Source organism: Toxotes jaculatrix, chromosome 21, assembly GCF_017976425.1.
Source record: "Toxotes jaculatrix isolate fToxJac2 chromosome 21, fToxJac2.pri, whole genome shotgun sequence".
Taxonomy (NCBI): Eukaryota; Metazoa; Chordata; class Actinopteri; family Toxotidae; genus Toxotes; species Toxotes jaculatrix.
Window position 1 is genome coordinate 4,100,920 of NC_054414.1, and position 18,392 is coordinate 4,119,311.

Genomic DNA, 18,392 nt, shown 5'->3' on the forward strand with positions numbered 1-18,392 from the left:
ACCAATTTGTTCATACATTAATTTGCTTCCTCCCCCTTGCCTTTGAACATCAAGTCAATCTTCCATTCCCTAGCCTCCCTTCACCCTCCCTTCTCTTCCCCTCTCCACCCTCATTCATCCCTGCCAGTCTTTTGTCCCACAGTTTGCCTTGGGCCCCAGAAACTTCAGAGCCAGTCCAGACTGAAAGTTTTTCCACATGCAGAACTGGGGCATCTGGACAGCTCTGCAGGAACGCTCCACATTTATTTCCCATTAACAGTAATTGAGGGGTAAACAGTGGACTTTTCTGTTTATATCCATTTGTACCAAAAATGGTTGGAACAACTGTAAAAGCAAAGAAAATCTTTTCTTTTCCCCCTTTTCTTGCAGTGGTAATCTTCAAATTCCTCACTTTGTTTTATTGTCTGTTTTTACTGGTGTTTTTGTGCTGCCCTTCTGAATATGAGTAATTAATCACAAAGAGTGGGTGGAGCTGTCACGTCTTTTTCCCCTGGTTTACTGAGTTTCCTCTTGGTGGCACTTTTTAACAGTGCTAATGTCATGGCTATGGACGTCAGTATCAGTCAGCCAGTCCACCTCTTTGGTCCTAGACTGAACAACTATTGGATGGATTGCCATGAAATTTTGTATATATGTTCACAGTCCCCTGGAAATGAATCCTAATGATTCGCTTACTTACTCTGTGGCACCACCACGAGGCTGATGTTTAGTGAAAAGGTGGTTTTTGTCTGGACAATTAATAAATGAATTGTCATTAAATTTGGTAAAGATCCTCATGGCACCCAGAGGGACCAATCCTAAAAATCCCAGTGATCCCCTAACTTTTTATCTGCCTTCCCCAGCAGTTCAAACATTTCACTGGTCCAGTAAAATATGTTAGCATTTAGTTGACTGATTGGCTAAAAATCTGGTCTACATCGTATCTCCTCTCTCACTTTTGTGCTCACTTTTTTTAAAGCTTTTAAAATAAGTAATTCAGAAGTGTCAGATGTTGACCTTATAGGGCAGTGGTGTTTTAAGGTTGATTGAGAAGCAGGAATTCAACGTATCGCTGATGACAGATGTGTGAGGTGTCCTTCCAGCCTCACCAAACGATGGAGATAATGAGGAACGGGACAAACTTCCCCCTGGAAACCTGGAAAGTTTCCTACAGGCAGCAGCAGCAGCACTAAATAGCTCTGACAGGGGGTCACATTTCTCACTGCAGTCAAATCAGAAGGGCTCCAAGGTATGAATTATGCTGGCTGATCTGTCTCCTCCACAGATTAACTTCATTATTTATGGTTGGCTAATCTAAGCAGCGAAGAAAAGACACAGTTGGAGCCAGAGCACACACCTGGTAATTTTCGATAAAAAAAAGTTATTTTTGTCTGTAAAAGGGTAATAAAAAGGGAAAGAAGGGTTATAGACCAAACGCTTTACTTCTACTGAAATTAAAGGCTGTGTAAAAAAAGTTCTCTGGAAGAACGTGGGAAACAGAGTTGCAGCGATTTTAAACCCACTTTCTAGCCTGACTTGTTATATCAGTAAGAAAAAAAGCCCAAGTGAAAGGTTTTCTTACAGTGACAGGATGATCATCAGCTGTAAGCCACCTAACAAACTGACTGATACCTGCTAAAGGTCACTGAATTCAAAGGCGCACACAAGGACCATCAGTGACACGTGAATTTGTCATATCCAGACAGCAGTAAAACACAGAGTGACGAGAGCCGCCGTCCAACTCCTTGAGGCAGTTTACGATGTGTTCCATCGAAGTCATCTGAAGAGTCTGCTAAGGCACTCAGCACCAGTAATGACCAAATCCCACGGGCAGCCCTCGAGCGTTTTCCACAAACACTGGCAACAGCAGTGCCGCTCCACACTCTCACACTAAATCCTCTGCCTCCAGGAGAGATTCACTCTCCCGCTCTCTCACATTCGGAAAAAAGCCACAACCATTCTAACAAAATGATGTTTATCATCAATGTTATATTGTAGCTGTGAACAGACAAAATAAGACTTTCATTCAATAATTCGACTTCAGTACTAAGTGTTCTCTCTCATTTATGGTTAGATGGTCACAACTATATATGGTTTTACGGTTAAAAGGTAAGGCGGGTATTATTGTATATGTTTCTCTGAGCATGGAACTGCTATTGTTCACGTACAGATACTGGTTAAAGTAGCTTTAAATCCTCATCCTTAATAGATTAACAGTGCTGTTTTCAAAAATCTGTAGCACACTCAAACTTTGATCTTTTCAGCCAGCAAATGAAACGAGCTGTATTTATGGACTGAATCGTTTTAAACAGGAATGCAATGGGTTTGTATTTCTCACAATAAAACTTGTGGTAACACCTCCTCCCAACAGAAGGGGATGTGCCACTCACACAGTCCTCCTTGCAGTAAACTAATTAGTCATACAGTGTGCCTTAGGCCAGGAAACAGAGCGGTGCCTCACAGCACCATGACAGCAGTCTGGGTAAAAAAATAAATAAAATAAAATAAATAAAATTAAAAAAAGCTGTACTTGCTCTCTCAATAAAACGATCAGCTGGAAAATGGTCAACACAGCAGTAAAAACCCACAGCATTAAAACAAGCTTGAACACAGTGACTGCAATGGTGGCTGCATCTCTCTCTCTCTCTCTCTCTCTCTCTCTCTCCCTCAGCTAGGGTATCATTATCCACTTAATTTCATCCACCCGGGCTTGGTATAATGACCACGTTCAAAATTCCTTATCGAGCAGAAATTCAGGCTTAATCACAAATCATGTGAGTTCTCCAAAGTATCAAGTGAGAGAAACAAAAGAGGAAAGAGGTTTTTTTTTCTTTTTTTGAAGGGAAAAAATGAGAGAAGAGACAGAGAAGCAAAGAGGGAGATGCAGCAGAGCAGAGCAGAGCAGAGCAGCAGACTTACAGCTCGGTATTTAGTGGCCACCTCATTCTTTTCCTTGTTAAGCTGAGTGTTCTGCTCCTCCAGCTCCCGAACCTTGGAGAGGAGTCGGTCACTCTGCTCTATGGCTCTCCTCAGCTCCTCTCTCTCCCTCATCCCTGCCTCCTGTGTATGAATGTGCTGCTGCAACGACAGAGACCCGACCTGGAACCACACACACATACAAAAATTCACACACACGTACAGAAAGCCTGATATTTCAGCTTGGATGGCTGGCTTTATGACTGAGTCTCTCTCACTTTTGTTCACTTTTGTCTGGAGACTGAGCTGTACCCCCTCTCTCTCTCTCTCTCCCCTCGCTCCTTCCTCCATCCACATCTGACACACACACACACACACTCTAACACTCTGTCAAAGAGCTTTACCCTCTAAAAGACATCCACATGCATGTATGAATACACGCACATGTGCCCACACTTCCTCCCCCTCTCTCCAGACTGGCCTCCTGCTGGCCTTCTTTCACTAGAACAATATAAAACTTTCTGCCTGGGCTGCCTGGTTGCTGCTGAGCGCTCTGGAGTCATGAAGGAAAACTCATTTTTCTTTCTTTCTGTACTGACTTCTAAGAAATTCGTCACATGCGTCCAGGCCAAGCACAAGACAAAGGTGAACAACACTTTTAAAGCTGCAACATCCGGCACTGTGCTAGAAATATAATCAATGATAAATTATATATGACATTAGTGGTAACCTTATATTTCATGCTGGTGGGGCTTTTACAGTAGTGGTAGTGCTTCTCAACAGACCACAGTCTCCATAAATCATATGGTTAAGAAGAGGTTCAGATTAAAGCAGGGAGCATCCACTCACTGTAGTCAGTGCTTTCAATAAACTGCACCTGGTTTAATTATATGTTTTGATGTGCACGATATGACACAATGTCTTTACACTAGCCAGGGAGACAGTTATTCATTAAGTAACCTACGGCAAAATGGCAGAACATCAGACTCCTAATAGAACCCTAGTTATTTTCAGGTAGAGCTCACAAAGACAGTTTTTCAGTATGGTTCATTATACTGTGAACTTAATACTGGCACCAGATGACTATGACTTGGCAAACAGGGCAAACAAATACAGCAGAGACATTTTAAACAATCATTTGCAACAGTCGAAAAAGAGTCAGTGTAATTTAGTTTTCTAAAAATCAAAACCACTTAGAGCACTTCTCCTTAAACAGTTCTCCTCCACCACTCTGGTACCTCAAAGCCAGTTAAAACAAACACTATGAACTGCAAACACCCTCTCACCTCAGCCCGATCTCTACATGGTACAGAGGCCAAAGCTCTGAGGCAGAGTTCAGCCAGAAGTGTGTAGCTGATCAGAGGCAGACAGTAAAGTAGGGAGATGTTGTTGGTATCTGGGTTGTACTTTATTGGAGGGGAGTACTGGTCTGAGATCTACACTCCCTATCACCAGCGCCTCACCAGTCCACCAGTCCACATCGAACCAGACTCACGCTAAACAGACGTCTGTCAAGCTCTAAGACTGATGTAAACACAGTAATGCTCTGTACACACTGTGACATGAACCAAATCTGGACTTAAAGGGTGGAATTCAGCTCAATATGGAAAAAAAAAAAAACTCTGCCCAGTCTCCCTGTCCATTATTGGAGATTACATTGCTTTTTAAGTCATAAACACCCAATCACTGCATTTTAGACAACGAACAACCTTGACCAAAATATTCTGTCCAATGCAACTAATGCATCTTGCAGAGAGCAGTTGTCTACTGCGTGCGTTTACACTTCATGCCAGAGTCAATCAGTCTTTTTTTTTTTTTGTTTTATTATTTTCTCTCCACACCTAACAAGATTCTACAAGTAATTTTGGCTTTACTTCCAGAGCACAAAAAACAAAGTGTAGCTTCCTTCTCTGGAAAAACAGATGTGTGCTGATTTTCCACAGTGAGATCTGAAGAAGAAGAAGAAGAAGAAGAGGTTTAAAAGGGAAAGCTCTTTTATAGAAAGACAGGCAGAACACACACACACACACACAGAAACCTGTTGCTGCTTGAGTGCCGGCATCTGTGCCATTGGAAAAGAGCTGTCATTAACTCAGCTCTCTGAACCCTGACAGTGAGTTTACCTCTCAAGCCTGACAAACCATACAGTTTGTCAGCGGGGAAATTAGACAGGGAAATGTAGTATCATCTTTCTTAAGTGCGCGTCGGTAATTGCCGTGTTGTCCAAATAAGATTTAGGACGAGTGTGTTTTAACCGCCATGAGAATTGGCCTGCTGACACACCTGAACTTCCTACGCCTACAGTCAGTTTAAACACACAATATATTTACCTGTCAGTGCGGGATTTACCGTCGCACTCAACATCATTCTGCACGCCGATGCCAGAAAAGCACAGGAAGATAAATGTGACACATCAATGGTTCACCTTTAGCATGATCACAGGGCTCAACCTCTTAAAGCCAGCGCTATTGTTGAGAATGCAAAAATGAAATGCTCTCTTTGTTAATCTCTCTTCGCACGATGAATACGAGTTACACTAAAGCACAGTTTTCGTGTTTTGACTTGAAGCTCAGAGATTTTTGTCTGATCGAACCTGCAGTGCAAAAACAGACACACACACTCCACGTCCCAGCAAAGTAAACTTTTCCAACTGTCCGTCTGATTCACAACTCTGAGAGAACAGTTTCCTCTGAGTTTAAAATATGACTCTCTTTTTTACAATTTTGTAGACAATGCTGTAGTTTCCCAAATAACAGCCTCTTCCTCTGATTCCTGACATTCCTTGTCTGAAGGGAGGTAACTGGGATATTAATCCCATGATATCCATTCCTTTTTTTTTTTTTATTTGAACAGCTGTTCACGATCTCAACTCCTATTCACACCTGCAGGTGGTTCAGATGCTACTGGATGCAACCTCAAGTCCCATGTAATTTAATCACCTTTTAAACTACTCAAACACATAGGGAGCCAAAATACTTTTGAACAAAGAGATTATCATTATGCTAATATAACAGAGTATGCAAAGTCTGCAGTCTGCTTGCTTTGCACCAGTAAAGTGTTTGCAGATTGTAGTTTCACTCAGCATTTTCAGAGGCAGAGCTGCTGTGGAAGATGAAATTCTCTCTCACTGGTTGAATTAAACCTCAGTGCAGAGTCAGAGAGTGGGGGATTTTCCAGAGAGTACAAATGATGGTCAATGTGCTCTCAGTGACCAGAAAAATAGAGACGCCTGCACAGTGAAACACAATCACAGAGCTGGGCTTGATGCTCGCAAACTCACAAACCAACATTTGCAGCAGGCTGTTCTTCTCAAGATGGAGCAGTTTTCTGTCTCTCAGCAGTTCTGCTAACCTTCACCACCTACACCTTTACCTATTAGAGCTACAGTTCAAAATATGGCGCAGCGAAGTTCACTGACGTACCTTTGCAAAATAAATGGTTTTGTAAGATTGGTGACTTAGTCACAAGGGCTAGAAGGAGAACGGCTGTAAATGGAAAGCTAACCACTGACGCAAAGCCAGTCGGGAACATGCTACCGCTAGGAAGTAATAACAACAACAACAAAAATACTAGCTTGAAAACTGTCACTTAGCAAGCAAGCTAGCTTGGTCACGAAATGTGACCAAGCTAACAGTGTATTAAAGAGACATTCAAAGAGACGTATTTGAAGCCTTACTCATGACTATATACAAACCTTCACTCTTCTGAAACTGTTTAGACTCTGGTAGAGCAGGTAGCATCGTATGAACACTAGCAACAGAACGAGTTAGCCATGATAGCTTGACTCGATCTTGCACCACTTGTTAGCTAAACAATAATGAATGAAAATCAAGCATCAGTGGGAAACGATAACCTGTAAACACTAAAAAAATAATAATAATAAAAGGATACACTACACCGGCCGCCCGGTAAGCTCAGTTGGTAGAGTAGGAGACTCAATCTCTCGGGGTCGTGGGCTTGAACGCCACTCACGGGTCCACCACACGTGGGAGGTGCCGTAGGACCGCGGTGCATTGTGGAGTGGGCGGCAGTCGCCCTCGTGACCTGGGCCTGGACCCAGACAAGCGGCAGATTATGACGTGACACTACACCTGCAACACTCATACAGTCATTACCTGCGGGTAGCACAAGTGTCAGACTTGCAGAAATGATAATTTTCCACGCCTGCAGATGGCAGATGCAGGCATGTTTGCATGTGCTGGTGCAAACACCTGCTGTTACTTTTCTTTCCTTTCAGTTTGGACTGAGGCTGCAGGCTCAGAATTGAGGCCTGACCCTGCAGCTCTCCAGCTGGGTGATAGCTACATTTGGTTTTAGGTCCTTTGTCTTAATCCTAGGGTGTATCACAATACTGTGTATCTGTTTCTGTTCAGTTCCAGTTCTGCATTTGTGTAGAGGAGTAGTGTTTGTACTCTGAAAAAAAAAAAAAAAGTCCAAACTGCTCCCAGGTGAATGGACCCAGGGTGAAGCCATGGCCCCTGGCTGAACTCTGGATCCAGGTCACGGAGGAACGCAGAGCCGGCCTTTGATCACTGAAGCACCTCACAGTTCACTTACACTCCTTTGGTTGACTGGCTGCAGGTCAGGTACAATATTACCAGCTTATAAATCATATCAATGACGTGACTGTTGTCAGGTAATTACAATGAAGAGATAACTCTTGACATTATACAGTGGAGGGTTTCTGTTCTCCTCAGTGCCAGTTATTGTCCTGATAGGGCTGATTGAAATACCTAGATTATAGACAACATTAACTGTAGTTACGTTGAATTAAATAAACCTAAATATAGTCTTGTCGGTAGATCAACAGGATTCCTTTCAATTTAGCACCTTTCAGATTTATTATGAGACAGAACGCACAGGGAGATACAAAGCATTCTCTCTGACCCCAGAAACACAGTGTAGTGATGACCCGCATGTAGCATCATCAAAGGGGAAAACCACACAGCTTTTCATGTCTTTCTTGGCTGACCTAGCTGTGTAGCTGTGTGCTCGCTACATATGTGTGCGGGTGTGAAAATACAGATGGAGACAAGAACGAGAGATCAGATCAGCGTTCGTCTACTGAAAGAGCCATCATGGTCTAGGGTGGAGGGAAGGCGGCCAACATCACACTGTCATACATCACAAGCAGAGGTTTTTTTCTTCCCAACCCAGTTATCATCTTTGGACCCCACAGATTCATCTAGTGACACCTTGAGAGGACTCAGGGTTGGGAACCACTGTTTTTACTGCAGCTGCATTAACAAGCTATAAAACCCATAATGACCTTTTAAAGAGGGTCAGTGGTTGGATTTGTTCTAATGACTGGCTGAATCATCAGGAAACACCTAGTTCTTGTAATGTTTGGGAAAAAATCCCAACATTTAATATTTTAACTCTTGCAATCTTGCAGTCACACTGAAACATGGAGCTTGGTCAAAGGCCTTCCTTAAGCATGTTACCCCCACCCCCCCAACCCTCCATGTACCATACACCATACCATATATACCAATATACAACCACCTGCTATCAAGTGACCAAGACTGAACATTCACCCTCAGCCTGTATTGCAGTATTGCAACAACTTAGTTTAGTGTAACATTTTTTAACCATGTGACTGCCAAACCTTCATTAAGTACATGCCCCAGTAAACCAACTAACTTTACTATCTACCTCTGTTTTAAACCTTTGTTTGTGTTTTTGCCTTTATAACCTACATAGATGTAGTTTTTTCTTCTCAACATCTGTTTGCTAGCTGCTACTGCTCTAGTGTTTTTAAGCCTGTCTGATGCTTGTCTATGTTTGCATTCTTCTGCAATATGTGTGTAAGTATGTGTTTGTGTGTGTGTGTGTGTGTGTGTGTGAAAGAGAGAGAGAAAGGCTTGTGTATGGCATTAACAACCCTTTAAAACTGGTTTAATAACAGCTGGAACTATAAGAGTTGTACTTAACCAGAAACACGGAAAACTAAGAATTTTTTTTAAAATGCACAAACACTTTAAGAAATGCACAAACTGTATGTCACAAGTACATATGTTAACAACATACAGACGATACTGTACACTCTGACGCCCCCTGTTGAATGAAGAGCTCCTCTTTTACAGAGGTGTGGGCCTGTAGCGAGGAGGAGCCCCGGGTCCTGTTACAGAAATGCAACATGCTGGAGAACACAGACAGAAACCAGGCTCGGAGACTGAAGGAGAGGCAGTCAGACGGAAAGGACGCACACACACAGAGCTAAAGAATAAAGATGGAAACAGAAAAAAAACAGTGAGGGAGGCACAGAGACACAGTGGAAGAAATAAGGGAGGAAAGAAAGAAAAGGGTCAGAGGAAAAGAGGCTGGTTTCTTACATGTGCCAGGGGTCTGCTGTGCAGAGCGATGGTGGGTCTGTACTGGTGGAAGTCAGTCTGGATCACACACACTCTCTTCTCCATCCTCACAGCTCACAGCTGCCCATGCTGTCTTCACCCAAGCAGGCTCTGGGGAAGAAGTGAAGCATGTGCGTGTGTGTGTGCTGTCTTGAGGCTCTGGGGAGTGTGTGTCTGTGTGTGTGTGTGTGTGTGTGTGAGAGAGAGAGAGAGAGAGAGAGAGAGAGAGAGAGAGAGAGAGGGTGTGTAAGTGTGTGTGAAAGTGTGTTACGCCTGCTACCTGACCCTGAGACGAGCAGGAGGGAGGCAGAGAGGGGGGTGATGAGCAAAAAGAAAACACGAACGAGCTTGAACAGCCCCCCCATCCCACACACAGACACACACACACACACATATAAACACACCTCTCCTCCCTCCTGCCTAAAGCCACACCGCCCTCTGACAGCAGTACAACACAGGGAGACAGGCTGTCACCTAAAATTTACAACCTAAATATGGCAGGTATGATTCATAAAGTCTGTTCGCATGTAAATTAATTAAAATTGGCTGCTACCTTCTATTCATAGCTAAGAACAGAAAATAAAAGCACATCAACTTGTCTTAAGTAAAAGGGTCACAGTCTCCTTCTCACCTCTCCCAGGCCATATTTATCTCCTCATCTCCTCAGACCTGCCACTCTCCATCTGCCCACCAGCCTTGATTCACCTCAGCTGTACTGCCAAGACAACAGCTCCAGCTTTGAGAAGAAAGTTGCAGCCATGTCAGCGGCAATCTGGACGTTAACTACCAAACCTTGGCTAATGAAGGTTCCTGCCTTCCTCCTTTCTGCCCCTGACCCCAAGCCAGGTAAACTCCTGTCTGATCCAGACTCTGAAGACTTTGACCAGTCCTTTTTGTTATTTATCTAGGGGTCAGAGCCCCTAGAAGGAAGCATTAGTCCCCTTGGCCACCCAGTGCCCCTGAGCCTCATCTGCCCAGCGACACCAAGTCCAACCCCGAGCTGACTGTCCCAGCCGATGTCTCGCCTGTTCCAGAAGCTGAGTTGGCCAGTGTCAAGCTTGCGTCTTCTTCTTTTCTTTGTTATTTTTTTTAAATAGGAGAGTTTTTCACAGTGTGGACAGGAGGCTTCTTCTGGAATGAATTCCTCGTTGTTAGTTACAGTGTGATTACAGTATATGCAACATCAGTATTCGTGTTGCAATGACTGGAGCTGCTCTAAAGAAATTTAACAGCTCTGCAGCATCCCAGAAACACCACGTAACAACCGACAGGGCAAAGTTGCACAACCAGACAAACTCTGCAGAGGCAGTGTTTTTGTTAAACCCTGTGAAATCAAATTATTCATGTGGAATTAGCGACGCTCACAAAGGATTCCTCGAATAATGAGCTGCTCTTAATTCTTAACCCTTTCCACAGAGCTTTTCATTTCCCTGCCTGTCTGACTGCATGTGTCAGTGTGTCAGTTAGTCATCTCCACGCTAAAGATCTGTGGCATCCACTGGCTGCAGGCCGGAGGAAATCAAGCACAAAATGATATGTTTACCTTGCAACAGAGGGAAAATGACAGCGGAGAGTAATTTATCTTGTTTCATCTTGGGAGTACGAAGGGAACAGGTCATTTAAGTTTTTAATCAGGCTGGTAGTGGAAACTTGTGATTTTTACAGGCTTATTGTCTGACGGGATCAGATGACAGTGGGTTTCTGGCTTGCGTTCCACAGAGCGCTAAGGCGAGCGGATGTCAGCATGTGTGCAGAGCTCAAGAATTTGACCCTGTGCTCATGAAAAACGTACTGTATGTCAAAGTCAATTTATTTTTTTTTTACCTGAGCATACAGTATGGAGTCTCACCACGCAGTGCCGCACCACTGCTAGTCTCGGCTGAAGCAAACATACAGTAGGAGCGTCCCCTTTGTGTTGGAGATCCAGTTATATCTGTGGTTCCATTTGCAGAGACAATTAGGGGATGTAATCTGACACATCTGCCTTGCTATGGGGTAAATACACAAAACAGTAAAGCACAGAGTTGTCAGAACATAAAAGCAAACTTATTTCAGGATCATAAGGTGCAGTGAAAAATACTTTTCCACAGAGCAGCAGGATAATCACTGGCTTTTACCTGTTAATTGCAGTAATCCAGTGACCTTCTATCAGAGTGTAATTATAGAGGTTTGATTTCTTGTGTATCTACCCACTACTGTTAAAAGTCTGTTTGTGCTGTCGCTGGCATTGAGTGCAGATCTGGGATCAGCTAACCTTTACTGGAATCCGGGGAAGAGATGATGAGGGAAAAAAAGGCAGATTCTGATCTGGAATCAGTGTTACGGGGGGGAAGGGGGTTATCTCTGCTCTCTCTGTCCTGCTCTGGCTTGTTCGTGGCAGGTTGTCTGCCTGTGCATGACACATGTTTATGGAATTTGATTAATTAAAGGTTTGAGTTGGCAGCTGAATCTTGACATAAAGATTACAACTTTGGCACTAAAAAAAAACGAGGGCCCCCCCCCCACCTCCCTTGTTATCAGTCATGTATGTGCATCCAGTGACATTTCACACGTCTTGGTCTAAATTTCACAAATGTATTAAAGAGATCGGAATACAACACACCAGGCAATGATGGAGGTCTCTGCTGTGATTAAAGGGACAATCAGACAGTACCACTCTGTGTGTGTTAAATATAAAGCTCCAGAGGTAAAAACTCCAGCAGCCCTTGAAGCATAAAGAACAACTTTATTGTCTGACCAACGCGTTTCAGCTTGTTCATCAGGGTCCTGATGATGGACCCTGATGAACAAGCAGGAATTCCCTATTCTGCTTTCACAAATATGAAGCTACAGCCAGCAGCCATTCTGTGTAGCTTAGTAATAAAGAGTGGAAGAAGGGAAACAACTAGTCTGAGTCTGCCTGAAGGTAACAGTATCAACCTACCAGCGTCTCTAAAGCTCACTAATGAACGTATCCCAAATGTTTAATCCATACAAGAAAAAAAAAAAAAAAAAATCAAGTTGTGGAAGGTGGTGAAACTGCTGCTCCTGAACTGAGGAGATCTTCCTGTGGAATGTGGTAAAATACGCATGACTGAAAAGAGAAGCTGAAAAGAATTGAATATTATTGTAAGGCTGAGAAATGGCTCATGCCAGCATCTCAGTAACAACACTGCTTGTAATGCATCATATACACTCCATGATAAGTTGTATTTACATTGTGATTTGTCACTGGAGTTATTCAAACCCCACAGAGACGGCTGTGCTGCTACACGTCTGCTGCAGTGAACCTTTGGTAATGAATCAGATTGCATATGTTATCCTATGTCTGCAAGACTGAGTGTCTGCCTGCTGCTGCTGACTGCTCTGCTACAGCTTTACATAGCAGTGAGAATTATCTCCATAAATCATATGGATCTGTTTCTGCAGAGTGGATGTATGTATGTGTGGACACAGCTGGGACAATGGAAAATCTAACACTGTCTGTTCTGTCAGTATTTCTACAGAAGAATCAGAACTTATCTGACCTTGTTGACTCAATATGGAGATTCATAGGCACAGGATACCGTTTTATCAACAATACCTGGATCTCAAACTCAAATGTAAGGGCTGTCTAGAAGTAATAGGTCGCCCTCTGCTGGTTAAACAGCCCCAATACTTTTGACCAAACAATATCACCTCCAGGTCCGTTTTAGAAAAGAAGAAGATTTGGGGGGTAAAAAAGGCAGTATTGCACCTTTAAAAAATAACACTACCTGCTTGACATCAATAGCAACAGTGGCTAAATTCGTACACTGTTTTTATATTTGCTCATTAAATTCTTTTAAACTGGTTTAAACATACAAATAATCAGACTTTAAATTCAAAGCAGAAAGCTTCTGTTACTGTGGCACTCTGTGAGCAGGAGTCTTATAGATATAAGAATTATTCAGGCAGGTCCAACAAATGATGGAGCCATGTTGCATCATGGGAACCATAGGATCCACTGTTTTTGCCGCTTGAACCCTACCTCAGACTAAAAACAAAAGAAGAATATATCTTGGCCTCTGCTGCAGCTTTTTTTTTCTTTTATTGTTATTCCTTAATGTGTCTCTTGTGAGACGTCCGACTTTATGGAAGTGCATCACATTGGACTGGATCCTGTCGTGTGTCAAGGAAAATATTCAGTGAACGACAATGACAAAACCATCGATTCACTCATTTTCAATAAAAACATCTTTTGATTTTATTGTAAGAAACCATTACTTGTCAGCACTTCGAACACTGCTTCACAGTCAGGTTTAAAGCAACAAGTTGAGACGTGTACAGTTTTGTACCACTAGATGTCACTGTTTGTCTTGATGTCACAGTGTGACTGATGAACCACAGGTCTGAGCGTAAACATCTGTTCAAGCTCATCATTCTGATTACTATTTTGTTAGTGACTGGTTTTAAATTAGAAAACCTTTTAAAAACCTTGTTCACAGTAAAGTTCAGTGATGTGGTGACTGGCAGCTCCTGCTGATCTGTCTGCACAGTAACAGATGTTGCTCTGTTAGTAAAATTAAAGTGTACTCGTCCATACTGGGGGGGCGGCAGCATTGTGATAATAAATGGAACTTACTTACTAAAAAGCAGGTGGATAAAAAAAGTAATACATTTATATCCTGCATTAGTAGTTTGGCTTAACATGTTAAGGTCTAAATCTGGGGTCTCCATCATATTGGTCCCAACCCCACAGGGGGTCACAAGACAAATCTGAGTGGTTGTAAAATGATAAACAGGATAGGGAGGCAGAAAAAATACATTTCTGCTATAAAAGAATAAGTAATTTTGGGGGTTTTCTAAGAAGGATTCAAACAAAATAAAACAAAGGAAAACAAACTCTTTGGTTAAAACCTGCAGACACACAGTGTTTTAGGGTCTGAACATTTCTGTGTTCATAAGCCAAAATAGTTGGGAATTACTTCTGAGCAAGGCTTTCCACCTTAAGAAGAATACAAATTCTACAAGAATACTGGACATTTGAATATGCTACAAAATCTTCAGTGGATAAAGTGCAACAGTATCAATATTAACCCCTTAATATCTGTCACCCTTCATAAACCTGTGTCAGTCTAATGAACCGGAGTCTGCAGTCATCTGCAAGCAAACAGTGAAGTTTCACCTGCAGCAATTAATGGCACTTGTACACATCCAGAGCTCATCACGTCAACACTCCGTCTACTACTCTCCTCGATATATGACAACATTCTTCTCTGTCTCATAGATCTTAATCTCGTGGAGCAGGTTGGGCGGGAGGACCTTCACCATGTTGTCCCAGATGTAAACAGCCACGTTCTCAGTGGTGCTGATGGACAGAGGGAAACAAGTCAGTAAACGGAAAAACAAACACACATAAACTGCTGAAAGCAGTTAAGAAGGATATTCACCTGACAACACTGGCAAAGTAAGGGACGTCCTTATCCAGGTTTTTATGGTCCAGTGGAGTCATGATGACGTCCTGCAGGGACAGGATCAATCTCTCAATGAAAAGCTTCAGAATAACATATCCAATAAAGCATCAAGCACAAGAGACGTACAAGCTCGCTGTATGACAGACTTACCTCAATGCATTTCTTCAAGTCTGTCAGGTTCATGACCATGCCAGTGAGACGATCAATCTATGGACAAACACAGGATGAAGGTGAAACATTTGGCCGGTTGAATATCCAAGAGCTTTTCAAACCCCAAACAAATGGATGGTCAAATTCTGCTCCTCCATACTGCCAGAAATAAAATGATGCCAGGGAAATACTGAATACTGAATTCTTAGTTTCTTATTTTTAAATCTAAGATGCTGAACTTAAAAATATTAGCATCAGCCTAAAAACAAAAACAAAAAAAAACAAAAAAAAAACAACAAACTGTATGAAAACTCTTGAGCAAAATGTCTTCAGGACTAAAACACTAACTCTGCTTATCCACAGTTTAGTACTTGTGGATACAGAATATTATAGAGGGTATATAGATGCTCACCTTTCCACGCACTGTTACTTCCACTGTGGACAGAAATCACAGCAGTGAATGAGTGGGAGACACAGACACAGCAGCAGTGCAGTATTTCACAATGTGTTACATAACAGGGGTGAATCAAAGGGCCCAACAAACCTTTGTAGTTGTGTCCGTGACCGTTAGGATTGTTGCATTTTCCATAGACTTTTTTATTCTCCTCATCACTCAGGTGAACGCTGTGACAGATAGGAGGGAACATGAGTGTGAGTAAAACATGCTGCACTGAAAAACTTTCATATTTTCTTATATTTAATAAATCAAACTATTGATTGAAGAAATAACCACAGATTAATCAAAGATGAAAATAACTCTTACTGCAGCCATAAAAATGAGTTTATTGGTGGCTATTGTGCTAGTTTAGAGATCAGGCAGCACAAATGAATTCGTGCTACTACTAGGACTAATAATAAAAGAAGTAGAAGAAGAAATAAAAGCATATCAACATGACAGCTATGAATTTATGGACAAATATAAACTGTAAAAGGTTCTTATTAACTGCAGTTTTAGCTGAAAGATCACAGTGCAGCAAGAATGTATGCTATTCAATAAGGTAAAAAGAAAATTAGCAGTTTAGCTGGATAATTAGTACACTGAGTATAGAACGGATCCATATTTACTTAAGTAGCTTTTATTTACCCTGTCATTATTTCATTTATTAGGCTACAGAGAGTCACAATTTTATGCGGGTTGCTCAGGTGTACAGCGCTCTTTTTTTCCGACATCGCTGACAACATTTGAACGCAGCACCGGCGCTTGTTTAATGAGTCTCTCCACATGAACTGCAAATCCCACGATAATGATACTAATCCCACAGGTTTCATTCACCTAACATATACAGTAGTAAACACAGACGGCTGTCTGTAACACTGCACCGCTATATCTGAACTGTAGACCGGTTAAATGGTCTTTTCCACACCGAAGATCGTGGCTCTCTCCTCGGCAGCGCCAGTCTCCGTCGAAAATGTAGTATCTTTTCCTGTTTTTCAGAGGCACATGAAAAGTGCTGCAGCATATTGTAAAATATAAACAACCACTGTCAGGTGTCTGCTAGTACTTTCATTCGGCGTAAAGCTGAGTCAGTAATTCAACCAAGCGTTAAAGGTACAGGCTGCTCCGTTATCAGCCTCTAACGGTGCGTCTCGTAGTAAAAAGCGGATGGCAGCCTCGGTACCTGTGGAGGCGGTGACAGGCGCTGAAGCTCTGGACGCGGGTGATGTATCCGATACGCTCCGCGGCGCAGTCGTTCACAGAGGATCCGGCCATGGTCAGCACCTGAGAGGACGATGAATGATGTGCCGAGAGCCCCGGAAAGACAAGGGATAAAAAGCTGCCATAGCTCCAGCCCCCTCCGTGACTCACGCTGCTCGGCCATTGGCTCAGATCAGGGCGTAAATACAACTCACATGTCACACATATCACAGCCCCTGAGGCTGAATGAGCTGAACTCACAACAAACCCAACACACGGTGATAGAATTTAAAAAAAATGTAGTATGAGAGCTACTACAGTATTATGTTCCAACACATTCTGTCAAATTACTAGAAAATACTGGACCAGAAAATTCATTGTCTTTGGATTAATTATTATGATTTAATTATCAATCAATTATTCACACTTAAAACCGCAAAACGTTCAGTGTATGATTAGTGGTGAACTATTCCGATCATACTGAAATCCATAGAAGAAAGTGCTGCTTGTAACATTTTATATGGCCTAATGAAAGACAGTGGCTGTCATGAATAGTATGTATAGTATAAATAACATTTTAATGATGGTATAGTGGCACCAAATCTACTGCTATAAAGCAGTGGTATAGGAAGTATTAATCTCATTTACTAAACTAAAGGCAGAAACACACGCCACTGTTAAAGTCCTGAAAAATGTTCATTAAATAAAAATATTATCAACAAAATATACTGGAAGTTTAAAAAGTTAAAGTAAAGGCAGGTAAATGGCAGTTCTGAGTGTTATACTACAATAAATTATATTTTTGGGGGGTTGTTATTAATGACACATGAATGTGTAACCACCATTATAATGTTAACCCGTTAATGATGGATTGTTCACACCTTGAGGTCACATGACAGTTGCTAAAGTCATATGGAAGTCATCTGAGGGAGTCACCACAGCCCATTCTGCCAGGATCTGATGGGTAAACTCTGAACCATCTTTAACGTATTTCTTTATTGACTGAAGTTATGTCAGCCTTTATAGAAAAGATGGCGGTGGTCATGGAGCACAATCACTCGTCATGATTTTAAAAAATGAGAGAAATAGCTGCAAGGAGCAATCTGGAGTTACTGGGATGTGAAGGGCAGAGAACTGGCGCTAATGCTGTGGGTTCTGGCTGCTGTATAACCATGGGAGCAGCACTGTATAAAATCTGGTGCAAATTGGACTTTGTGCTGAGAGCTTTGAAATTAAGAAATGCCAGTGATGTCACTTATCATGAGTTTAGAGATAATAATAATTCAGACTCCAGGTGGAAAATCTAAGTCTAGTTTACAGAGGGACATCAGCAGGTATAATGAAATGTGGAGTGTTGGTCTGTCAGAGAATTAGAAGATGATCTATAACAGTTTAACTGCTGTTTTATTTGTGCACATACATTGTTGTGAGACTACATGTACAAATCATGTGATAAGTTGTAACTGTACAACAATGCCTTGGATACATTTAAAGCCTCTTAAGAATATAAAACATATAAAGCCTGTAAAACCTGCTGCACATAGAGCCTCATTATTCACATTCAGACAACAAATACATTGTATTTATACTCACATTTCAATCCAGATGTTGTGTCACATGGATATTTATAACTGGCCTGATATGGGAAGATTTTACAGTTTCCATGGTAATTAAAAAAAAATGCTTAACACTGCTGTTGCATTTATATAGTACGAGCTTCAGTGTGTATGTACAAATACCAAAGGTGAACATTATATACCTGCTATACGAATGTATGTTACTGCTGTAAGTGTAGAGCACTGAACGAAGCTTCTGTAGATGATTGGTCTGGATGGAGGAAAAGATTATTTATAGTGGAAAATGCTTAAATTTCCTTTTTTAAATCAGATTCTTTGGTACGTCAATGGTAAACATTTTATTCCTTTGTCTCAGTGATCACTCTGG

At 41.9% G+C, this 18,392-nt stretch overlaps 2 protein-coding genes across 3 annotated transcripts in view; both read right to left on the reverse strand.

The window, feature by feature from the left end:
• Positions 1 to 9,343, reverse strand: part of LOC121201550 (putative uncharacterized protein MYH16) — a 34,791-nt gene extending 25,448 nt beyond the window's left edge. Inside the window, exons 1-2 of one of the 2 annotated variants that reach the window (XM_041067429.1) lie at positions 9,231 to 9,343; positions 2,899 to 3,078 (exon numbers count right to left, since the gene is read on the reverse strand). In XM_041067429.1, the coding sequence (XP_040923363.1) occupies positions 2,899 to 3,078; positions 9,231 to 9,314 (264 nt within the window). In that variant the 5' untranslated portion in view covers positions 9,315 to 9,343. The remainder of the gene's footprint in view (positions 1 to 2,898; positions 3,079 to 9,230) is intronic. The other variant, XM_041067431.1, reaches the window with a different exon arrangement.
• Positions 9,344 to 13,450: 4,107 nt separating this feature from the next.
• On the reverse strand, positions 13,451 to 16,585 carry pts (6-pyruvoyltetrahydropterin synthase). The gene is made up of 6 exons (XM_041067378.1): positions 16,432 to 16,585; positions 15,357 to 15,436; positions 15,225 to 15,247; positions 14,813 to 14,869; positions 14,639 to 14,709; positions 13,451 to 14,556 (listed from the first exon to the last, which is right to left on the reverse strand). The coding sequence occupies exons 1-6, from the start codon at positions 16,521 to 16,523 to the stop codon at positions 14,433 to 14,435; spliced, it is 447 nt and encodes a 148-aa protein (XP_040923312.1). The 5' UTR covers positions 16,524 to 16,585; the 3' UTR covers positions 13,451 to 14,432.
• Positions 16,586 to 18,392: the final 1,807 nt, after the last annotated feature.